Raw genomic sequence first — 26238 nt, 5'->3', positions numbered from 1 at the left:
GCCACATCGATTTTACAGGCCAAGTGCTGACAAAAACCAAATCTATGGACAGCCATGTCTCAAAAACGTACGAGCCAATTTTGATAAAACGTTCTGTACACATTCACTACATGGTCTACTATACTAAAATACAAGCCTCATTCTTAGGCCACGCCTATTTCCGGAGCCACAATAACTTTATAGGCCAAGTGCTGACAAAAACCAATCTATGGACAGCCATATCTCAAAAAACGTACGAGCCAATTTTGATTAAACTTTCTGTACACATTCACTACATGATCTAGTATACTAAAATACAAGCCTCATTCTTAGGGCCACGCCTATTTCCGGAGCCACATCGATTTTACAGGCCAAGTGCTGACAAAAACCAATCTATGGACAGCCATATCTCAAAAACGTACGAGCCAATTTTGATTAAACTTTCTGTACACATTCAATACATGGTCTAGTATACTAAAATACAAGCCTCATTCTTAGGCCACGCCTATTTCCGAGCCACATCGATTTTACAAGCCTAGTGCTGACAAAAACCAATCTATGGACAGCCATATCTAAAAAACGTAACGAGCCAATTTTGATAAAACATTCTGTACACATTCACTACATTGGTCTAGTATACTAAAATACAAGCCTCATTCTTAGGGCCACGCCTATTTCCGGAGCCACTTTGATTTTACAAAGCCTAGTGCTGACAAAAACCAATCTATGGAAAGCCATATCTAAAAAAACGTACGAGCCAATTTTGATAAAACTTTCTGTACACATTCACTACATGGTCTACTATACTAAAATACAAGCCTCATTCTTAGGCCACGCCTATTTCCGGAGCCACATCGATTTTACAGGCCAAGTGCTGACAAAAACCAATCTATGGACAGCCATATCTCAAATACGTACGAGCCAATTTTGATTAAACTTTCTGTACACACATTCACTACATGGTCTAGTATACTAAAATACAAGCCTCATTCTTAGGCCACACGCCTATTTCCGGAGCCACAACGATTTTACAAGCCTAGTGCTGACAAAAACCAATCTATGGACAGCCATATCTCAAAAACGTACGAGCCAATTTTGATAAAACTTTCTGTACACATTCAATACATGGTCTACTATACTAAAAATACAAGCCTCATTCTTAGGCCACGCCTATTTCCGGAGCCACAATAACTTTATAGGCCAAGGTGCTGACAAAAACCAATCTATGGAAGCCCATATCTCAAAAACGTAAGAGCCAATTTTGATAAAACTTTCTGTACACATTCAATACATGGTCTACTATACTAAAATACAAGCCTCATTCTTAGGCCACGCCTATTTCCGGAGCCACATCGATTTTACAGGCCCAAGTGCTGACAAAAACCAATCTATGGACAGCCATGTCTCAAAAACGTACTAGCCAATTTTGATAAAAACGTTCTGTACACATTCACTACATGGTCTACTATACTAAAATACAAGCCTCATTCTTAGGCCACGCCTATTTCCGGAGCCACAATAACTTTATAGGCCAAGTGCTGACAAAAACCAATCTATGGACAGCCATATCTCAAAAAACGTACGAGCCAATTTTGATTAAACTTTCTGTACACATTCACTACATGGTCTAGTATACTAAAATACAAGCCTCATTCTTAGGCCACGCATATTTCCGGAGCCACATCGATTTTACAGGCCTAGTGCTGACAAAAACCAATCTATGGACAGCCATATCTCAAAAACGTACGAGCCAATTTTGATTAAACTTTCTGTACACATTCACTACATGATCTAGTATACTAAAATACAAGCCTCATTCTTAGGCCACGCCTATTTCCGGAGCCACATCGATTTTACAGGCCCAAGTGCTGACAAAAACCAATCTATGGACAGCCATATCTCAAAAACGTACGAGCCAATTTTGATTAAACTTTCTGTACAACATTCACTACATGGTCTATTATTACTAAAATACAAGCCTCATTCTTAGGCCACGCCTATTTCCGGAGCCACTTTGATTTTACAAGCCTAGTGCTGACAAAAACCAATCTATGGACAGCCATATACTAAAAAAACGTACGAGCCAATTTTGATAAAACCTTCTGTACACATTCACTACATGGTCTACTATACTAAAATACAAGCCTCATTCTTAGGCCACGCCTATTTCCGGAGCCACAATAACTTTATAGGCCAAGTGCTGACAAAAACCAATCTATGGACAGCCGATATCTCAAAAACGTACGGAGCCAATTTTGATAAAACTTTCTGTACACATTCACTACATGGCCTACTATAGTAAATAATAAGCCTCATTCTTAGGCCACGCCTATTTCCGGAGCTACATCGATTTTACAGGCCAAGTGCTGACAAAAACCAATCTATGGACAGCCATATCTCAAAAACGTACGAGCCAATTTTGATTAAACTTTCTGTACACATTCACTACATGGTCTAGTATACTAAAATACAAGCCTCATTCTTAGGCCACGCCTATTTCCGGAGCCACAACGATTTTACAAGCCTAGTGCTGACAAAAACCAATCTATGGACAGCCATATCTCAAAAACGTACGAGCCAATTTTGATAAAACCTTCTGTACACATTCACTACATGGCCTACTATAGTAAATAATATAAGCCTCATTCTTAGGCCACGCCTATTTCCGGAGCTACATCGATTTTACAGGCCAAGTGCTGACAAAAACCAATCTATGGACAGCCATGTCTCTCAAAAACGTACGAGCCAATTTTTGATAAAACGTTCTGTACACATTCACTACATGGTCTACTATACTAAAATACAAGCCTCATTCTTAGGCCACGCCTATTTCCGGAGCCACTTTGATTTTACAAGCCTAGTGCTGACAAAAACCAATCTATGGACAGCCATATCTAAAAAAAACGTACGAGCCAATTTTGATAATACTTTCTGTACACATTCACTACATGGTCTACTATACTAAAATACAAGCCTCATTCTTAGGCCACGCCTATTTCCCGGAGCCACATCGATTTTACAAGACTAGTGCTGACAAAAAAACCAATCTATGGACAGCCATGTCTCAAAAACGTACGAGCCAATTTTGATAAAACGTTTCTGTACACATTCACTACATGGTCTACTATACTAAAATACAAGCCTCATTCTTAGGCCACGCCTATTTCCGGAGCCACAATAACTTTATAGGCCAAGTGCTGACAAAAACCAATCTATGGACAGCCATATCTCAAAAACGTACGAGCCAATTTTGATTAAACTTTCTGTACACATTCACTACATGGTCTAGTATACTAAAATACAAGCCTCATTCTTAGGCCACGCCTATTTCCGGAGCCACATCGATTTTACAAGCCTAGTGCTGACAAAAACCAATCTATGGACAAGCCATATCTCAAAAAACGTACGAGCCAACTTTGATAAAACTTCCTGTACACATTCACTACATGGTCTATTCTACTAAAATACAAGCCTTATTCTTAGGCCCACGCCTATTTCCGGAGCCACAACGATTTTACAAGCCTAGTGCTGACAAAAAACCAATCTATGGACAGCCATATCTCAAAAACGTACGAGCCAACTTTGATAAAACTTCCTGTACACATTCACTACATGGTCTAGTCTACTAAAATACAAGCCTTATTCTTAGGCCACGCCTATTTCCGGAGCCACAACGATTTTACAAGCCTAGTGCTGACAAAAAAAACCAATCTATGGACAGCCATATCTCAAAAACGTACGAGCCAATTTTGATTAAACTTTCTGTACACATTCACTACATGGCCTACTATAGAAAATAATAAGCCTCATTCTTAGGCCACGCCTATTTCCGGAGCTACATCGATTTTACAGGCCAAGTGCTGACAAAAAACCAATCTATGGACAGCCATGTCTCAAAAACGTACGAGCCAATTTTGATAAAACGTTCTGTACACATTCACTACATGGTCTACTATACTAAAATACAAGCCTCATTCTTAGGCCACGCCTATTTCCGGAGCCACAATAACTTTATAGGCAAGTGATGACAAAAACCAATCTATGGACAGCCATATCTCAAAAACGTACGAATATCTAAAAATCGATGTGGCTCCGGAAATAGGCGTGGCCTAAGAATGAGGCTTGTATTTTAGTATACTAGCCCATGTAGTGAATGTGTACAGAAAAGTTTTATCAAAATTGGCTCGTACGTTTTTGAGATATGGCTGTCCATAGATTGGTTTTTGTCAGCACTTGGCCTGTAAAATCGATGTGGCTCCGGAAATAGGCGTGGCCTAAGAATAGGCTTGTATTTTAGTATACTAGACCATGTAGTGAATGTGTACAGAAAGTTTAATCAAAATTGGCTCGTACGTTTTTGAGATATGGCTGTCCATAGATTGGTTTTTGTCAGCACTTGGCCTGTAAAATCGATGTGGCTCCGGAAATAGGCGTGGCCTAAGAATGAGGCTTGTATTTTAGTATACTAGACCATGTAGTGAATGTGTACAGAAAGTTTAATCAAAATTGGCTCGTACGTTTTTGAGATATGGCTGTCCATAGATTGGTTTTTGTCAGCACTAGGCCTGTAAAATCGATGTGGCTCCGGAAATAGGCGTGGCCTAAGAATGAGGCTTGTATTTTAGTATACTAGCCCATGTAGTGAATGTGTACAGAAAGTTTAATCAAAATTGGCTCGTACGTTTTTGAGATATGGCTGTCCATAGATTGGTTTTTGTCAGCACTTGGCCTGTAAAATCGATGTGGCTCCGGAAATAGGCGTGGCCTAAGAATGAGGCTTGTATTTAGTATACTAGACCATGTAGTGAATGTGTACAGAAAGTTTAATCAAAATTGGCTCGTACGTTTTTGGAGATATGGCTGTCCATAGATTGGTTTTTGTCAGCACTAGGCCTGTAAAATCGATGTGGCTCCGGAAATAGGCGTGGCTATAAGAATGAGGCTTGTATTTTAGTATACTAGACCATGTAGTGAATGTGTACAAAAAAATTTAATCAAAATTGGCTCGTACGTTTTTGAGATATGGTTGTCCATAGATTGGTTTTTGTCAGCACTAGGCTTGTAAAATCGATGTGGCTCCGGAAAATAGGCGTGGCCTAAGAATGAGGCTTGTTTTTTAGTATACTAGACCATGTAGTGGAATGTGTACAGAAAGTTTTATCAAAATTGGCTCGTACGTTTTTGAGATATGGCTGTCCATAGACTGGTTTTTGTCAGTCAGCACTAGGCCTGTAAAATCAATGTGGCTCCAGAAATAGGCGTGGCCTAAGAATGAGGCTTGTATTTTAGTATACTAGACCATGTAGTGAATGTGTACAGAAAGTTTAAATCAAAATTGGCTCGTACGTTTTTAGAGATATGGCTGTCCATAGATTGGTTTTTGTCAGCACTAGGCTTGTAAAAATCGATGTGGCTCCGGAAATAGGCGTGGCCTAAGAATGAGGCTTGTATTTTAGTATACTAGACCATGTAGTGAATGTGTACAGAAAGTTTTATCAAAATTGGCTCGTACGTTTTTGAGATATGGCTGTCCATAGATTGGTTTTTTGTCAGCACTTGGCCTATAAAGTTATTGTGGCTCCGGAAATAGGCGCGGCCTAAGAATGAGGCTTGTATTTTAGTATTACTAGACCATGTAGTGAATGTGTACAGAAAGTTTTATCAAAATTGGCTCGTACATTTTTGAGATATGGCTGTCCATAGATTGGTTTTTGTCAGCACTTGGCCTGTAAAATCGATGTGGCTCCGGAAATAGGTGTGGCCTAAGAATGAGGCTTGTATTTTAGTATAGTAGACCATGTAGTGAATGTGTACAGAAAGTTTTATCAAAATTGGTTCGTACGTTTTTAAGGTATGGGCCCTTTTATTGGGTTTCTCAAAACTTTGCCTTTTAATTGAGTATAGTCTTGAAAATTGCTGCTATTAAAAGGGGATTATTATCATAAAAGTACCGTTTGTTCATTTAAAAATCTTTATTTGTAGTATTTATCTTCAACGTTATTTATTAAATATATATTTTGTTATGGTTTGAGTTGATGAACTAGTTAGGATTCATTTAGGAACTAGTTCCCGGTACTCGTTCTTTTTTATGGATGGAATCTATGGCCAGTTTCACGTCGGTTCTGTAGTTGTTAAAGACCCTATATAGGCTATCATGTATAGGCCACAACACAGGGTCAAATGTAAAATCTTGCTTTGTAGTAGTTAAAGACCCTATATAGGCTATCATGTATAGGCCACAACACAGGGTCAAATGTAAAATCTTGCTTTGTAGTAGTTAAAGACCCTATATAGGCTACCATGTATAGGCCACAACACAGGGTCAAATGTAAAATCTTGCTCTGTAGTTGTTAAAGACCCTATATAGGCTATCATGTATAGGCCACAACACAGGGTCAAATGTAAAATCTTGCTTTGTAGTAGTTAAATACCCTATATAGGCTATCATGTATAGGCCACAACACAGGGTCAAATGTAAAATCTTGCTTTGTAGTAGTTAAAGACCCTATATAGGCTACCATGTATAGGCCACAACACAGGGTCAAATGTAAAATCTTGCTTTGTAGTAGTTAAAGACCCTATATAGGCTATCATGTATAGGCCACAACACAGGGTCAAATGTAAAATCTTGCTCTGTTGTAGTTAAAGACGATTGATTAATTGCTTTATATACAACTTGCGTTTCCACCTATTTAGCCATAAACCTACTGTCGATTTCTGAGTCCTTGTGGTGTTCGATGGTTTCATTAAGTTGATATTTTGTTGTTTGTGCTATACTGTTGAAATGATTGAAATGATTTATTAGCCCAATAGAACATTACAATGTTATAAGGCTCGTCAAGAAATAATAACACTAAATACTAAATAACAATTTAAAAAAATACTAACTACAACACAAGTAACATATAGCTAATACTAGGTGGTATGATATTTCACATCTTAATTATTTTCTGGTGAATTCGGACGAAAATCGTCAAAAGTATAAATTTCAGTTTGAAGCATGTATTCTTTAATAGTTTTTTTGAAAGCCTTTAATGTAGGAATCTCTCTCCATGCTAAAGGTAATTTGTTAAAAAAATGCTGACTATTGTAAGAGAAAGATGTTTTAAAATGGGTTGTTCTGTGTATAGGAACAGGTAGAGAATAACTATTACGTGTTGTGTAGTTATGATGGGAGATAAAGGGATTGGACTGTATTCTTTTATATGTTTGAGTTAAAACTTCCATTATGTAAATACTTCTTACTGTTAAAATTTGAAGATTAAAAAAATGTCCTCTACATGATTGATTAAATTTCAAATTTCGTAGAATTCGGATTGCTCTCTTTTGAGTTTTGAAAACCTGTTCAATAAATGGTGAACTTCCCCAGGAAACAATTCCATATCTCAACACAGATTCGAAATAGCCAAAATAAATAGTTTTTGCTGTTCTTAAGTCAGTCAAGTCTCTAATTTTACGAATAGCATAACATGCTGAATTTAGTTTCCCATTTAACTGACTGATGTGATTTTCCCATCTAAGATTGTCATCTAAAGTAACACCAAGAAATTTACAATTTTTTGTAGAAGTAAGTTTACTTTGGTAAAAAGTTATTTCAAGTTGTTCTCTAAAGTTTCTAATAAAGTGAAAATTAAGTATGGATGTTTTGGAAATATTTAAGGATAGTTTGTTAGCTTTAAGCCAGTTAAAAATCAAACTAATGTTATCATATAATTTTTGAGATAGTTCAGTTTTATTGTCAGATTTAATCAAACTAGTGGTGTCATCAGCAAAGAGAATTAATTTGTCACATAAATTGAACTGCTTGGGTAAGTCGTTTATAAAAATTAAAAATAATATTGGACCTAAAACTGACCCTTGGGGTACGCCTGCCTCCAAATAGCGGGCAGGAGATAGATATTTATGGACAGAACCAGCACTGTTTTGAACTATCTCTACTACCTGGCTGCGATCCCTCAGAAAGCTACTAAACCAATTGAGAGCAACTCCTCTGATGCCATAATACTCCAATTTATTTAACAAAATTTCATGGTCTACACAATCAAAAGCCTTCTGGAGGTCACAGAACAGGCCACAGGTCGACTGTCCCTGGTCCAAGGCAGTTAGCACATAATCAGTTAAACTTATGATAGCATCTGAAGTTGACAAATTAGATTGAAAACCAAATTGATTTTTATTTATTATTGAGAATGATTTTAAAAAATTTTCAAGCCGTAATTTTACAATAGTTTCTAATAATTTTGAAAAAACTGAAAGAACTGAAATAGGTCTGTAATTTTCTGCAAGATTTGAATTATTGTTTTTAAATATTGGAGTTACTCTGGCTACCTTGAGGCATTCAGGGAAGACTCCGTGAGTCAGGGAGCTATTCACCAAAGAGCAAAGAGGTTTTGACAGGATGTGGATGTGTTCCTTCAATATCCTTGGAGGTATTCCATCCAGGCCTGGTGACTTACTTGATTTAAATTTACTTATAACTTCAATTATCTCTTTTTCACAAACAGGATAGAGATAAAATGAACCATTAACAAATGGATTTGGCAAAAAATTTTGTGGATCGTAATGCCTTGAATTCAGCAAGTCAAGTTGGTTTGAGATAATATGAGGTACACTTGTGAAGTGCCTGTTAAATGCTATTGCAACATCCATTGGCTCAGTAATATCTTGTCCATTAACAATTAGATTAATGTTTTTTACAGAAGCGAATGATTTAGTCTCTGAATTAATGATATTCCAGGTTGTTCTTGGAATATTTTTAGAGGATTGTATTTTATTTACTAGGGGTTCTCTTTTTGCATAAAGGACTATTTTCTTATGATGTTTAAGGTAAATTTTATATTCTTTCCAGCTATTTTCTGTGTTTATTGACTTGGCTCTGGCAAACAGCTCCCTTGACAGGACAGCACTTGCCCTAACCACATCAGTTACCCAGGAATATGGACTTGACTTAAGTTTTGTTATTGTTTTTAATGGGAATGCTAATTCATAATATAATATCAGCTTATCAACAAACTTTGAGAAATTTGCATCAACCGATTCACCAGAAATCACATCAAACCAGTCCTCCTTTTGCAGAAAGTCATGAAACATTCTATGACCCTGCTCAGAAAATATCCTATGTGTAATTATTTTACTATTTTCATTTTTTAGTAATAAATTATTGACATTTATTTTCAAAATTTGAGAAAAATTATGATCTGAAAAGCCAGAGTGAAGGTTAAGACTTGATAGCAGATTCTGAGGTATGTTACTAACAATATTATCTAAACAAGATTCAACATTTTTGGTAACTCTAGTAGGTTCATTTATAAAATATCTAAAATTATAACATTTTAAAATATTCTTAAAAGCTAAAGACTCTGAGTTATGGTTTAATAAATTAATGTTAAAATCACCTAAGACAACTAAGTACTTTTTCTCTTTCAAAGCTAATTCAAATAACAATTGCAACTTGGAAATGAATATATGAATATCGGAGTCTGGTGTTCTGTAACAACTAACAGTTAAAATATTTAATTTATTAGAATTAGTTGAAATTAACTCTATAGAGGAACATTCAAAAACAAAGTCTTCACTAAATTTACAAATATCATTACGTTCAATAAATTGTATATGATTTTTTACAAGAAGACAAGAACCTCCCCGTGTCAAACTAATTCTACAATAAATTGAGGCTACAACGTAATTTTTTATCTGAAAATATTTTAAGTTTTTTGCTGACAACCAATGTTCACTTATAGCAATTATATCTACATTTACATCATGACTCAGATACTCCAGCTGTATAACTTTATTTAGGATACTTTGAGCATTTTGGTGTAATAAGGTTAAGGTTTTTATATTATCAATATTTGTTTTTTGTGAATCTATATGGTTCTTACAGGTTAAAGAAGTATTGTTTTGTGAATGTGATATACAGGCTAGGTTACTGTTAATATTTTCTTGCGCTGGATGTTTTTTGGTTTATTTATGCATTTTGCAGAGTTCTCATTAGGTGTTGATGCATGGATGTTATGTAGAATAATGTCAGCTGATGGATCGTTAGTTGCCACATGAAGTGTGAGGGGTTTATTGATTAAAAAAGTGGAGTTGTTTTCCGGTGAAGGAGCTTTGCTTTTACTATATGTTTGTCCTGGTGTATGGATGTCTTTTTGTACAATTGTGGGTTTTTTCACCTTTAAAGACTGATGAATTAGTTCGGCTAAAAAATGTTTACCTGATTTGTTTAAGTGTAGTCCAAATTTAGTATAATGTGTAAGATGTAGTGAACTCGTGTCAATAAAATTACATAATTTTACATTACAAGTGGTTGTAGTGACTTGAGAATGTTCAGCTTCTACACTACTAGGTGTACTAGTTTCAGAATCATCTTTTCAAAAAACTATATATTTTTTCTGTTTTCCTTCTTGTTCCCTGCTGCTTTTCTACACTTTCTCTAGAACTGCTTTCCTATAAGAAGCTCCTCTTAAGTGCGTTCTGCTGTCACTTGTTTTCTTTAGAAGTTCTGGAAACGTAAACAGAAAAATGTAATCCACAATAAACTACACAATGAATGTTTGAGAAATTGTTATTTATGAATCTTTGTACCTAGTTTTTATTTACAAATACAAACAAACGCAAAAGTAGCACATAATTTCTACTTCTTTAAAAAGGTATTATCAGTATAAATGTTTGAAATCTGCATTAAGGTAGATAGATAACTAGTATAGTTTCATCTCTGTAAATACTGAATATGCTACAAGATGGAATTTATCATGAAATAAATTTATTCCTGTCACGTTTAACCCTCCAAGTGGTAATTAAATCACTTTAAAGTGCTAGGCTGTTTTGAAGCAAAATACATGGTTTCTTAAAAGCCACTTTTTAGATACAAATATACATTCAAAGATCATGTGTTATATATGATTCTTTTCAGAATAACATGCTTTAGAAAATAAAGATAATTCAAAACTCTTACTACTTTTCTCTAAATGATGTCTTGATGAGTAATAGATATTTGTTTTTATTTCTTTTTTTTAGGTGGTGAGGTTGTAAATGCAATTTAAAACATTGTTATAAATATTTCAAAATATACAAATTGTTTCAAATTTCATTGCGAACAATAAAAATGTCACTTCAAAGCCTTTTGAACAAAAACTACACATACACAAAATATAAAAACTAAAAAAATGTTCCGCACACCAAAATTTGCACAATGGACACATTCAAAGTAAACAGTTCTCAAACAATATTGGTTTGGATGTACATATAACCTCACAAAAGCAAAATGTCTGTTATAATAATTATGAATAGTAAAAAATCTTATTATGGTCCTTTTGTTTATATACATATTTACATTTGACTAAAGAAACTTAGTCAGAGTCAGATTCTAATTGCTGCGCTACCCTCTTTCTTCTACCTCCCCCTGCAGGCCTCCTGAAGTGTTCTAAGGCACTGTAGCAACCATGATGAACACCACAATCACATCCAGGGCACCAGTACCAATTACGTGTTTGTTTTTGAGAAGTAGAACATACAACGCACACAAGAAGTTTCACGCCAGTCAGTCGCACCAGGCTGTGGGCACCATCTCCAGCTGATTGGCGAGCATGGCAACAGTTGACAAAATCAGCTGACTGTTATTTTTCATTCTACTCTAAGGCTTACAAAATAGAGCCAATGCGTAGAGAAATCCCTCCTATGTTGTACTATGAAAATTATACAATAATTAAATAAACTGTTTTACAGTAATTTAACAAAAACGAACATATTGCAGAGTGCGACAGTAGCGCTTGGAGGGTTAAGAATATTTGATGTGACCAGCTGACCATTGTATTTGTGTGAAGAAAAAGATGTATAATACATGCTGGATATACTACTTTTGTAGGTTTTACAAAATCTTTGCAAAATGCTTGTATTTTTAAAAACCCATTGCCAGTACAAGACAGTGTTATTATTGCTAGTTCTAAGATTTTAGACCTAACAAAATATGCTTTGCAAAGGATTTTAACCCTTTGTACGTCGCTAATAAATCCATTGATTTCCCTATCATGCCAAGACATCTATAATAACTTTAACTAGTCCATAGAGGATGCAAAATTGGCACATAATGCAGCGAAAATAGAAAATAGTAAAAACAAATGTAAGACTGCTTGGAACTTAATAAAAGAAAATACAAACAACTCTCCGTCTCAACCAGACATAAATATCACCCCCAGATCAGTTCAACAACTTTTTTATTAGTTCAGTTAAGCAAATAAAGGATAGTATTGAAAGGCCTAATATTGATAGTATGAGCTTTATTATAAATCACCATATTGAAAGAAAAGATTTCACTTTTACAGAAGTCTCATCTGAAGATGTCACTAAAGCTGTCAAAAGACTTAAAAACTCAGAAAGGAAAGATATTTTTAATTTGTCTAATAATTTGTTTAAGAAAATTTGTCATACATTTTTGAAGCCTTTAACTGTATGTATTAATAAATGTTTGAATGAAGGGGTTTTCCGTAAGGAATTGAAACTGTCAAAATTGTGTCCAATTTTTAAGAAAGGGCCTAGAGATCTACCTGAAAGCTATCGCCCTATATCAATTGTACCGGTACTGTCAAAAATTATAGAAATCTTAGTACATGATCAACTTGTTGCCTATCTAGAAAATAATAACTATCTTAATTCATCACAGTTTGGCTTTAGGAAAAATAAATGTACCATTGATGTTGTTGACACATTAATTAGAGAAGTCCTTGATGTTTTTGAGGATGGATCCTTTGCTCAAGTCACTCTCTTGAGCAAGGCATTTGACTGTGTTAAACATAATGAACTAATATTGAAACTTAACTATTATGGCATTACTGGTATTTCTGTTAAGTTTTTTCAAGAATACTTAAAAAATCGGAGACAAAAAGTTCTTATTAATGGAAGCTGGTCCAGTGAGTTAGTGGTTGAGAGTGGAGTGCCCCAGGGTTCAGTCTTGGGCCCCCTTTTATTCCTACTACACATAAATGATCTTCCTACTGCTGTTAAGGCCAAATCTCTGTTATATGCAGATGACACAACCTTCTTAAATAGTCATACAGACTTTGCAGCATTAAAAGACCTTGTGAATGAAACAGTCGAAGAAGCTTCATTGTGGTTCAGGTCAAATAGCTTTTTATTAAATGAATTAAAAACCCAAAATATTTTATTCACCTTAAGACGAACTCCTCAATATGATATAATAAATAATTTCTCTTCTTGTGTAAAATTTCTAGGTATTTTTATTGATAAAAATTTAACATGGAATCCTCATATTGAATATATTTCCAAGAGATTATCCCGTGTAATTTTTTTACTAAGACGAAAAATGAAATATGTGCCTGAAAGCTATGTAAAATGTGCTTACTATGCATTTTTTCAATCTATAATAAGGTACAGTTTAGTAATATGGGGTAATAGCACTAAAATCGATAAAATTCATCTTACAAAAAAAGGCAGTTAGGGTAATAGCACAAGCACAACCACTGGACCATTGCAAACCACTTTTCATAAAACTAGAATTGCAAACTGTTATTAATCTATATATATTTGACTCAGTATTATACATTATGAAATATATTCAATCTCAAACTTTTAGCAGAGATCTACATAGCCATAATACCAGAAATAAAAATAATATTGTAATGCAACATTGTGGGCTAAGCAAAACCCAACAAAGTCATATTTTAATTCCCCAAAAGATTTACTGAGCCGGTTCTATACCTATATCTCCCCCGGCTCATGTGTGTTTTATATAGTGTGTGTGTGGTTTATTGGCTGCAGAGGCGACTGACCATTTGAAGGCGTTTGGCCTTTCCGGCAGAGTGGAAGAGACTCCGAGCCGTGCTGTACTAGTTGGAAGTAGCTCCATTTAATATTTATTTAATTAAGTGTTTTGGAAGTTTTGCTGAGCATTTCTCCTTCTAACATGTGCGGCTAAGTCTACGGCCCCTCACATGATGAGGTCCAAGAGATGAGTTGATTTCCGCCTGTCATCTCTCCATCATGCGTGGTCGCAGAGAACCTTCGCTCTTGCGCTCTGCGGAAGGACGGCCACCATGATGGACATTTCATCTAGTCAACTTCTGTGATACCCTGCTCATATTATATTTATTTGTTATTGTTGCCATTTATATAGTTTATATTTTGTTATTTAATTTTAAGTTAGTTTTTAGATATTATTTAGTTATTTCTTGGATTTCATTAGGTGCCCCGCCCTTAGCCGAAGGATACCGGGTGGAAATTGGCATTTCTTGTTTCAAATTATGGCGTTTCTAATTTTTGTATGCAGGTGCACCTGACGAGGATTGTTTGAGATATACTACTGCAGGCACTTTTATTTTTTTTATTATTTATAGTATATATATACATATATTTTTATATTGACAGGATAGGTGTTTTCGTAGTAAATGAACCTGAGTATGCTGACCACGGTGTTCTTTTTTTTTACCTAGTTTTTTTGATCCGGCATCCCGTTCGCCACACCATGGGCGCGCGCTTCCCTGATGTTTGCTGTGGGTGTGCGAGCGGCGATGTACCGGTTTCAATGGTAGCAGAGCGTGGTTAGCTGCTCTCTCAGCTGTCTCTCAGTTTCTGGTTTTGTTTGTTGGTGTAGGTTTGTGTTAGGTAGGGGAGGTTAGAGTACACAACTTTTTTTTCATTAGGAGCTCGCCCTAGCACAGGATACCGGGTGGAATTGGTTTAGTGTCTTGCTTCCTGCAGACTTACCTTTGCAGGGAGCAAGGGACTCTAAATTGCTTAACCGCTAAATTTATCTAACTGTACTCTACTTCTCCCCTATCAATGTGTTGTTTTGTTATATTTATTGCTTCTGTGTTTGTAGGTTGTGGTTAGTGTACATTTGCAGGGTATCCTTCTATTAGGTGGCAGGTATTAAGTTCTTCACTTGGACCTCGTCAGTGTAAGCCTTTTGTGAGTTGAGTCCACTTAGGTTACTAAGTAATTTTGCGTACGCTCTGTTGTTTATTGTTTATTTATTTGTCTTAATTGTTTGGTATGGCTTTTTCTCTGGTGCCTGAACATCTACGCAAGCCCGAGTTGGTTTTCGAGGTCCTGGCGAGAGGACAGAAGCCCCGAGGGAGATGTGTGAGGGCATTAAGGGCTCAATTACGGGCTTGTATAGCGTTGGACCGCAGCTGGAATGCAGAGTTCCAAATTAACACAGAATTTGAGTTTTGTAAAACCCGAATGGAGGAATTGTGAAGACGATATTAATTTTGAGTCACTTCCCATGTCCGGGTCAGCAAAGGCTAGATTGGCATCTCAGCTTTTACATTGGCGTGACAGAATTAGTTTTACTTATGTCGGCTCCTAGTTTAGACTCTGAAATTAAAAGTTGGGCTTTTTCGGCCAGTAATAAATTAAAACAAGCCCTAGATGGTTTGAGTGAGGTGCCTCGGTGAAGGAGAAGGGGGTACTATTTACCGCTGTCACTCCAACGGAGGTTCCCACTACCATTACTTTTGCTAACCATCCTCCAGCTCCTTCTTTCGAGCCTCCCAGAGTTACCTATGTCCTCCGATGGGTAGTGGCCCTCCTGAACCGGCTGCTGAGGCTTTCATCTATAGTTGTGCCTTCCTTTTCTAGCTTTGGCAAACTGCCTCATCCTTTGGGGAGTGTGTTACAAACACTTCCCCAGAGTTGATGGACTTGACACTAATTTACTTATATCCATTTTCTTCTGGAAGTTTTTAAACTGAGAGAATTTCCTGGTATGACAGATGCCATGCTTATGCAGATTTTAGCGCAGTTTTCCTTAAAGGCCCCTTTTTGATCGCCTTCTAGACTGCCTTAAGAGAGGTGCCACCTTTGACCAGTTCCACGCCGAGATATTGGAGTTCTTTGTACCTGCTCGGGTTAGGGAGCGCTTGCGGGTGGAACGCGTTTATCGTCCTCAGGCACCAGATGAGACGTTGAGCCCCTTTTTGTCGGGGAGATACGGGATGTTAGCCCGGTGGTGTTGCGCTTGAGCTTGAGCGAAACGGAGTTGGTGAGCCTTATTTTGGAGGGCATTAAAACCTGAAGAACGCTCCCGTTTGATTTTTTGTAGCCGTCCCGCATCTTTTGCGGATTTTGGACCGGCTCTCCATCATCTCTAGAGGGGTTCAGGATGCGGATGATCAAAGGGAGGCCATGTCGAGGCATCTTCCTCACTTGCCTCCGGGGCCGGTCCATGCTCCGGTGCAGTCTGAGCCAGCAGCTGCTCCTTCCCGTAGGCAGCCTCCTACCTGTTATGGCTGCAAGCAAGTGGGACATATTAGACCGTTTTTGTCCACTTAATAAAAAAAACTAGTAAGCTTGCGGACGAGTAAGCCGACTCGTGCCGTAAAGGTAATTCTGAGGGCAAATATGTACCTAATTTTGATGGTAAAAGGGTAGCTGGTTTAATACAGAACAGAAAGAAAACAGAAAGAAATAGACTTGGGGACAGTTATCATCGTTGGCCGAGAGGGGAGGTTGCTGCTCTGGCTGCGCAGGGAGTAAGGGCTGCCCGTCAACCTGCCCACAACTGGATGTGCTTGTGGGGAATGTGGTGCAGAAGGCCCTGGTTGATTCTGGGGTCAGCACGCAGCCTGATTTCTTTGTCGTTTTTTGAAGATCTAAAATCCTCTGGGCTAATACGGCAGGTTGAGCCTAGTTCACTTATCTGCTGGACTGCTTCACGCACACCTTTACCTATTATCTGTAGTGCCCAGATTTCACATCAAAATTAATTATTTCTCTTGGGATTGGAGCTTTTTGGTGGCTAAGGACCTGACTTTTCCTTTCATCTTGGGAGCAGATTTTATCGGAAAAACTGGGCATGATTTTGGGATTTGGCCTCCAGTCATGTTTTCTTTGCTTTCGCCAGGCGGGTGCTCGTTCCCTTTTCAGATGTCGAGTCTCGTGGGACTGCTGCCTTAGAGATGGAAGATAAGAGCTTGACTCCTCCTGACCAACTAGGACATCTTACGCCGAAAGAGGCTGAGGACATAAGGCAGATTTGTTTCCCGTTTTCCTGAAGTCCTCACTGACAAACTGGGCCACGACCAATCTCTTGGAATACGAGATTCGTCTTACAGACACCCGTCCTGTACGTTCCCATCCATATAAGCTTGCTCCGCCCAAGATGGAAATTCTGAGAAATATGATCGATGATTTTACTTAAGAGTGGGGTAATCGAGCCGTCTTGCTCAAATTTTTCCAGTCCAGCGTTTCTAGTGCCGAAACCTAATGGGAAAGTCCAGATTGGTCCTGGATTATCGAAAGCTCAATGCTCAGATAGAAATTGACTCCGTGCCTCTCCCCGATTTGCATTCTGCTTTCGACTGGTTTGGTAAGGCCAAGTATTTCTCCATTTTTGATCTTAACCAGGCATACCATCAGATTCCTCTAAAACACGAGTCTCGACCTCTCACTGCCTTTTGTGTGCCTTGGAATTTGTACCAGTTCACCCGAGTGCCAATGGGCTTGGCTGTGGGGGCCCAAACACTCACCAGACTCCTGGATTCTATCTTTCATGATGTCAAATTTTAAGTTCGTGTTCAACTATCTGGATGACCTGCTTGTGTACAGTGAGAGTTATGAGGAAGCACTTGACTCATCTGGAGGAAGTTCTAACTAGGCTGCGCGAGAGTCTGGCCTTACCGTCAATCCTGAAAAGGTGAGTTTTGCTCAGCCTGAAATATCGTTTCTGGGTCATCTTGTCTCTTCTCGAGGTGTTTGTATTGATCCAGAGAGAACCCAGGCAATCAGGGAGTTTTCCTCCTCCTAAGGATGCCAAGGGGATTGCCCGTTTTTGTGGGAATGATAAATTTTTATCGTCGTTTCATCCCCAATGTTGCTGAAGTGGCGGCCCCTCTGAACTCTCTTAGGAAAAAGGGTGCCAAGTTTGAGTGGGGTGAAGCGCAACAGACTGCTTTTGAGCAGCTGAAAGAGGCAGTGATGCAGCCTCCAGTCTTGGCTATGCCTGATTTCAGTCGTAAGTTCGTCTTGCAAACTGATGCTTCCTCCTTAGCCGTTGCTGCTGTTTTATCGCAAGACGAGTAGATGGTATCCGGCAGCCCATAGCTTATGCTTCACGCACGTTAACCCTTGTGAGAAGAAGAGTTGTTCTGTTTATGAGCTGGAATGTTTGGCTGTCGTGTTTGGGAATTAACAAGTTCAGGCGTTACCTAGAACATAAAGAAATTTTTGTTGGAAACCGACAACCAGGCACTTTCTTGGCTCCTTGCCCACCCCCGTCAGCTCGGGAAGATTGGTCGCTGGGTAGTCCAAATTTCTGCCCTTAAGTTCACAGTGCAGCACGTGCGAGGCACCCAAAATATCATAGCGGACACTCTGTCACGCATGTATCACTTACCCAACGACCACCAGATTTATCAGAGCCGCCATGTTGTGGCGTGCTCCTAGACTTTCCTCTGGCATTTTCGGACATTGTTCCACACCAACTTAAGGATCCCGAGCTGACTGCTATCATCAATGAGCTTAAAAACGGAGGTGCCCACCCTCCTTATTTTTCTGTACCGAGGTGCTCTATGCTGCCGTGACAAGCAGCGGAGAAAAACCTAAGTTAGTGCTGCCAAGCTTTCTTGTAACCGATGGTCTTTCAGTATTTTCATCTTCTCCTGTGGGCGGACATCTAGGAATTCATAAGGACCATCGCGAAGATTAGGGATCAGTTCATCTGGAAAGGTATGGACCGGGATATTGCAGCTCGAGTACGTTCTTGTGAAACTGTGCTCGCTAAGCAAACCCGCTCAAAATACCAAGTTGGGTCTTTTGTCATCTGAGGTGGCGGAAAAACCTTTGGAGAAGGTTTTCATTGACTATGTTGGGCCTCTCCCGCGTAGCAAGTCCGGAAATAAGTTCCTACTTGTTTGTGTGGATGCCTTCTCCAAGTTTGTTTGGTTGTTCCCATTGCGGAGTGCTACCGCGCAGCTCACGGTGCAAGCACTTCGTAACCATTTCTTTCAACACTTTGGAATCCCCGCCACCTTAGTTTCCGATAATGGTTCACAGTTTGTCTCCAATATCTTTAAAAGAATGTGCTTTGGGCACGGAATCCGCCATGTGACTACTTCCCCTTTCTATCCTCAGCCTTCTCACGCCGAACGGTTTTAAATCGCAATCTTCGATCTGCTCTCATTGCCTTTCACGTATCTATCCTCAGCCTTCTCACGCCGAACGGTTTAATCGCAATCTTCGATCTGCTCTCATTGCCTTTCATGCGGAAAATCAGACCACCTGGGATCAACAACTACCTTGGATCCAATTTGCCTTTAATACGGCCCAGCATGAAAGGCAATGAGAGCAGATCGAAGATTGCGATTAAACCGTTCGGCGTGAGAAGGCTGAGGATAGAAAGGGGAAGTAGTCACAAGGCGGTACCTTTCAAGTTATTATTTGGCTTTCCGCCAAACAACCCCTTTGGCGAACCTTTGGAAAATTAGCGATCTTCTGCCACCTCCTGGTACTCCCAATGTGAAAGCCACTTGGGAGGCAGCCAGGCGGAATCTCATTCGGGCTTGGGGAATTAGTAAGGAGGAAGTACAACCGAGGTCGTATTGCCAATCCCTTCCAGGTGGGGGATCTAGTTTACTGCAAGGCTCACCCAGTCAGTTCGGCTGTGGATAAAAGAGCTGCTAAACTTTGCTACAGGTGGACTGGTCCCCACCGCATCTTGAAGTTTCTGACTCCGGTGACTGCCCGACTGGGAGATCCTCAGTCCGGGAAGATTTTCAGGAAGGCGCACATATCCCATCTGAAGCCTTGCCGGAGTCATCCGTGATTTCTCTTTAGTCTGTGCGGGAGGGTTTTAGGTCCAGAGGCCTGATCACCTCTGCTCCTTCTTCCTGATCAAGGTTCCTGTGTTCTTCTTTGTACCCACGCTACTCTTGGAGGTTTTCTTGCCTCCAACTGGATTTTCTTGGTTTTTCCCTTCTGCAGACTTAAGGGTTTCCGGTTTTATTTTTCTTCAACATTGGGGGGAGAGGCATTTTCGTTTGGTTCTTCATTTTGAAGAAATTAACAGAGGGGAGTTCCTCCTTTTGGGGGGGGAGTCTGAGCCGGTTTCTATACCTATATCTCCCCGGCTCATGTGTGTGTTTTATATAGTGTGTGTGTGGTTTATTGGCTGCAGAGGCGACTGACCATTTGAAGGCGTTTGGCCTTTCCGGCAGAGTGGAAGAGACTCCGAGCCGTGCTGTACTAGTTGGAAGTAGCTCCATTTAATATTTATTTAATTAAGTGTTTTGGAAGTTTTGCTGAGCATTTCTCCTTCTAACATGTGCGGCTAAGTCTACGGCCCCTCACTGATGAGGTCCAAGAGATGAGTTGATTTCCGCCTGTCATCTCTCCATCATGCGTGGTCGCAGAGAACCTTCGCTCTTGCGCTCTGCGGAAGGACGGCCACCATGATGGACATTTCATCTAGTCAACTTCTGTGATACCCTGCTCATATTTATTTTATTTGTTATTGTTGCCATTTATATAGTTTATATTTTGTTATTTAATTTTAAGTTAGTTTTAGATATTATTTAGTTATTTCTTGGATTTTCATTAGGAGCCCGCCCTTAGCCGAAGGATACCGGGTGGAATTGGCATTTCTTGTTTCAAATTATGGCGTTTCTAATTTTTGTATGCAGGTGCACCTGACGAGGATTGTTTGAGATATACTACTGCAGGCACTTTTATTTTTTTTATTATTTATAGTATATATATACATATATTTTTATATTGACAGGATAGGTGTTTTCGTAGTAAATGAACCTGAGTATGCTGACCACGGTGTTCTTTTTTTTACCTAGTTTTTTTTGATCCGGCATCCCGTTCGCCACCATGGGCGCGCGCATTCCCTGATGTTTGCTGTGGGTGTGCGAGCGGCGATGTACCGGTTTCATTACAACAAATTAATAGGTCTAGTTAATAAGTATTCTGTAAATATTTTTAAAACTAAGCTATATAACTGGTTAATACAGAACCCATTTTATGGACTTTCAGAGTTTTTTAGTATTAATGATATATATTTCTAGATTGTCCAATTGCATATTTCAATTTGTTAATCTAGTGGTGTAAAGCTTTCATTTCAAAGCTAATTTTTTATTATAAATATTCTATAAGAGGTAAACACAAAAAATTAATCAGAGAATTTTAGTTATAATTAGCGTATTTATTGATACAAATTTAAAAATAACAGTTTGCTATAGTGTGTATTTGATATAAATTCAAATTCTTGGTACAAACTAATAAAACTTATAAATTGTATAAACTACTAGTTTAGAGTATTTTCTTATCTAAGGTTTCACAGGTAAGGTCTATCATCTTATCTTATTATCTGGGCAGACTAGGGATATATTTGGTTTTGTAGTAGGACACACAGAACAGACAAGCAGGTGGATGGAAGATGGCGCTAGACAAAGGGCACCCCCTTCCCTTGCTGCGGAGTGAAGATCATCTATAAATACTTCCCTTACCGACCACGATAGGCATGGAGCATGCACCTGCCATTTCAAAGGCTTTTTGTGAACCAAAAAACTCTGCAAGAGACACAATGTGTAATATTGGATATACTCGTGTTTGGCGTTTTGGTCAAAGTCTACAATTCTGATATACCCTTCTACGGTGTGGGAAGGTTTAGTTGAATAATTATAGGTAGTGTAGTCCACATAATAATTGAATGTCGGCACCAATTGCTAAAGAAAACAAAAAAGCCTAATTTAAGACTAACCATCAATAATGTTGTTCTACCCACCTGTAATATCTCAAAATAGAAGTTAGATGACTGATGAAATCAGTTAGTAAGTGTATTTGTAAAAGTGCTAACGCATTAATAATAACTAAAACCTTACTGCACTAATAACCGAGAGTGATAACCGATTCTGCACTGACCGAGAAAGATGGAGAATGCTCCATATTGAATTGTTTCCTTGTGTTTATTAAAACCTTTACTGGTCTTGTGTATGGGGTTACTAAGTTGAGCAAAAACTTTCGAAGTGACTTTCAAAATATATGTATAAGGCTAGTATATTCTTAATTATATGAAATATATTGTTTAATAAGTTGAATATCATATCATTGTTCAATTTAGTGCGCTATTAAGAATTGAAAGTTGAGTTCAACTTTGTTTTTTTTTTTTTTTTATACACAGAACTAGTAGTTACCTTAATTATTTCTGTATTTAATTATTAATGAAATAATATCTGTGAGATTATGGTAGAAATAATTACAATTTTTTTTTCCACAGCACAAATCTCCTCCATTCCAATGCCATCATAGACCAGACTTACATCACTCGCAAGGCAATGGCACTAGCAATCGCAGAGCAGTTCTTCGGCTGTTTTATTTCCATGCAGAACTGGTCTGACATCTGGCTTCCCAAGGGTATTGCCACCTACTTGACTGGGCTCTACGCCAAGAAGTGCTTCGGGAACAACGCCTACCGCGAGTGGATCCACTCAGTGAGAGCACTTTTTGTTGCTTTAGTTAGGACTTAAGTTTATAAAACAATACTATGCAGAACTGGTCCGACATCTAGCTTCCCAAGGGTATTGCCACCAACTTGAATGGGCTCTACGCCAAGAAGTGCTTCAAGAACAACGCCTACCGCGAGTGGATCCACTCGGTGAGAGCACTTTTTGTTGTTTTAGTTAGGACTTAAGTTTATAAAACAATACTATGCAGAACTGGTCTGACATCTAGCTTCCCAAGGGTATTGCCACCTATTTGACTGGGCTCTACGCCAAGAAGTGCTTCAAGAACAACGCCTACCGCGAGTGGATCCACTCGGTGAGAGCACTTTTTGTTGTTTTAGTTAGGACTTAAGTTTATAAAACAATACTATGCAGAACTGGTCTGACATCTAGCTTCCCAAGGGTATTGCCACCTATTTGACTGGGCTCTACGCCAAGAAGTGCTTCGGGAACAACGCCTACCGCGAGTGGATCCACTCAGTGAGAGCACTTTTTGTTGCTTTAGTTAGGACTTAAGTTTATAAAACAATACTATGCAGAACTGGTCCGACATCTAGCTTCCCAAGGGTATTGCCACCAACTTGAATGGGCTCTACGCCAAGAAGTGCTTCAAGAACAACGCCTACCGCGAGTGGATCCACTCGGTGAGAGCACTTTTTGTTGTTTTAGTTAGGACTTAAGTTTATAAAACAATACTATGCAGAACTGGTCTGACATCTGGCTTCCCAAGTGTATTGCCACCTATTTGACTGGGCTCTACGCCAAGAAGTGCTTCAAGAACAACGCCTACCGCGAGTGGATCCACTCGGTGAGAGCACTTTTTGTTGTTTTAGTTAGGACTTAAGTTTATAAAACAATACTATGCAGAACTGGTCTGACATCTGGCTTCCCAAGGGTATTGCCACCTATTTGACTGGGCTCTACGCCAAGAAGTGCTTCAAGAACAACGCCTACCGCGAGTGGATCCACTCGGTGAGAGCACTTTTTGTTGTTTTAGTTAGGACTTAAGTTTATAAAACAATACTATGCAGAACTGGTCTGACATCTAGCTTCCCAAGGGTATTGCCACCTATTTGACTGGGCTCTACGCCAAGAAGTGCTTCAAGAACAACGCCTACCGCGAGTGGATCCACTCGGTGAGAGCACTTTTTGTTGTTTTAGTTAGGACTTAAGTTTATAAAACAATACTATGCAGAACTGGTCTGACATCTAGCTTCCCAAGGGTATTGCCACCTATTTGACTGGGCTCTACGCCAAGAAGTGCTTCGGGAACAACGCCTACCGCGAGTGGATCCACTCGGTGAGAGCACTTCAAGCAACAAGCTTTAGCTACGATTTAACCTTGAAAAAAGATACTATGCATAAATGCAGGAAGTTCTAAAGGAGTTTGTTAAAAAAAGTGTATTTAGCTTTAACTCTTTGATGTGTTAATTATTTTATCTCATTTGCCTCCTTTTTTGGCACTTTTGGCAGGATTCTGTATTATGCACATAACAGTGCTAGAATATGATATTTTATTTATATTGAGGTTGTAATTTTTAATTTTTACTATATTTCATAGTAAAAACACACAAAATATTTTTTTTTATTTACATACCTACAAGTCCTCCCTTATCACATGTTCTATACCTTTCCTTGTCTTTGGATGTAAACACCTGGACATGTTTCAATTCCGAGGGATAGGATCACCATTTGTGCCTACCTTCATTGCTTTCCCACCTTCTAGGCCTATATTTCATTACTCTTTTTGAGTCAAGTATATTTAAAATTCACTATCACAATCTTCTGAATTAATATAGCCTGTAAGCCAAAATTACATGTTCCAGCCATAACTGTACAGTAATGTAAAATAATTATGTTTAGTCTAATCAAGATAAAGAACAAACAAACAATCATAACACAAATGCTGGAGTAGACGTGTTTCACTACACACACTCAAAACTCTGCATTGCACATATAAATTTATGATGGCACCACATCATTATTGCAATTGTAATAGTTTAAAAAATGTTCTAAACAAACTAAAATCAAGTCAAAGACAATGTGAAGATGACCGTACAATTCAATAACTCCAGAGCTGACTCATACGTCTGAAGCTCTCAGTCGAATCGTGACAAAGACTGATAAAATATATTGATTTTACTTCAGTATCGTACCAGTTCTAGAAGTTGATTTTTTAATTCTGTACAAAATAGTATGCAATTCTAACTATTAAAAAATGTTGTGTTTCTACAGAACTACAGAACTTGCTGAATACATCAAAACGCACATAAAACAGAAAGTGTTGGACATACAGAGTATTTCTAAACTTGTCAAAGGGTTCAACCATTGGTCTTAATATTAAATTTGGAAATGTCCTCCTTACTCTCACACGTTTAAACTTTTCCTCATAGTGAAACTTACACATTTTGTTGTAGATTGTTTTTAATTTTAAGGTTCTGATTAGACAAAACTGACTTGCTCAGGAACTACAAGAGGTGGTGAAGTACGAGGAGCAGTTTGGAGGCATCATCATGGACCCCAGCCAAGCCCCTGCCCCGGTCCCCTCTGTGGGGCCCGGTCCCCAACCTCCACCACGCCCTGTCGACCCAGGCTTCTACTTCCCCATCAAGAACCTACACACACTCTCCCCTCGCTACATAGAAGTTATGAGGAAGAAGGCTCACCTAGTTATCCGCATGTTGGAGCATAGAATTGGCTATGAGCTGCTGCTACAGGTACACACGTGCAGACGGTATCAAACATTTTAAAATATTGAAAACATTAATTATTATTGATTTTTTTAAATCTATTAACTTAAATTCTTTTTAATCAGTAGTATTTTACACTGGAATATAAATGGAACACTCTATCCGTTGTTGCTTTGGACCCAACGAGATAGAGTTAACAGAAAAGTTGGTGTCATGACAAACAGTTGTATGGTAAAGCTAGTGCATGATTAGTGTCACATGTCTTGTCATGTGCAGGTGCTGAACAAGCAGCTGTCCCTGGCGTCCAATGCTGCAGGCCAGAAGCAGTCCGCAGGCCTCTGGTCACACATGCTCATCAGTACAAACGTGTTCACCAAGGCAATATTTACTGTGACCGGGAAGGATATGGCAGTGTTTGTGGACCAGTGGGTCCGGACAGGCGGCCACGCCAAATTCCATCTCAGCTTTGTCTTTAACAGGAAAAGGTATTCTTTTATCTCTTTATATAATAAGTAATACAACTAACATAATTAAAATCAAAATAATATATCCTACTTACTTTCTTGTTTAGATCACATGTGTCGCATGTACTCAAGTAACTGTTGTACAGGAACACTGTAGAGCTGGAGATACGACAGGACGCTACCCAACAAAGAGGGATCAGGAAGTATGTTGGGCCGCTGCTGGTGACCATACAAGAGCTGGATGGAACGTTCAAGCACACCCTGCAGATTGAGGGCACTGTGGCCAAGGCTGACATCACTTGCCATTCGAAGAGCCGCAGGAACAAGAAGAAGAAGATACCTCTCTGCACAGGAGAGGAGGTGGATATGGATCTCTCAGCTATGGAGTAAGATAATTTTTATCATTAACTAGCTGACCCGGTGAACTTCGTTTCACTTACCTCTTAATATAAACCATATTAATTTAAACCCTAATTATGTATTGCAGAACCGGTAACTTTATAAAGGCATCATCATCATAGTATAGGTCATGCTATGGCATCTTAGAAGTGTTCAAAATTCAATGAATACAGCGCCTTCTACACCGCAACTGTTGAACAATGCCACAATAATCAATAAAAAAAAAACATAAAGGTGTCTTTA

The 26238-nt window shown here is 38.7% G+C and overlaps 1 protein-coding gene across 1 annotated transcript in view; it reads left to right on the top strand.

Annotated features, from left to right (window-relative positions):
* LOC124371368 (transcription initiation factor TFIID subunit 2-like) overlaps nucleotides 1–26238 on the top strand; it is a 62091-nt gene that overhangs the window by 15838 nt on the left and 20015 nt on the right. The window contains 4 exon segments of the mRNA XM_046829698.1: nucleotides 22217–22430; nucleotides 24908–25159; nucleotides 25409–25617; nucleotides 25743–25982. Of these exon segments, the coding sequence (XP_046685654.1) occupies nucleotides 22217–22430; nucleotides 24908–25159; nucleotides 25409–25617; nucleotides 25743–25982 (915 nt within the window).

Source organism: Homalodisca vitripennis, unplaced genomic scaffold (assembly GCF_021130785.1).
Source record: "Homalodisca vitripennis isolate AUS2020 unplaced genomic scaffold, UT_GWSS_2.1 ScUCBcl_1281;HRSCAF=4702, whole genome shotgun sequence".
Lineage (NCBI taxonomy): Eukaryota > Metazoa > Arthropoda > Insecta > Hemiptera > Cicadellidae > Homalodisca > Homalodisca vitripennis.
This window is presented reverse-complemented; position numbering and strand designations above follow the sequence as displayed.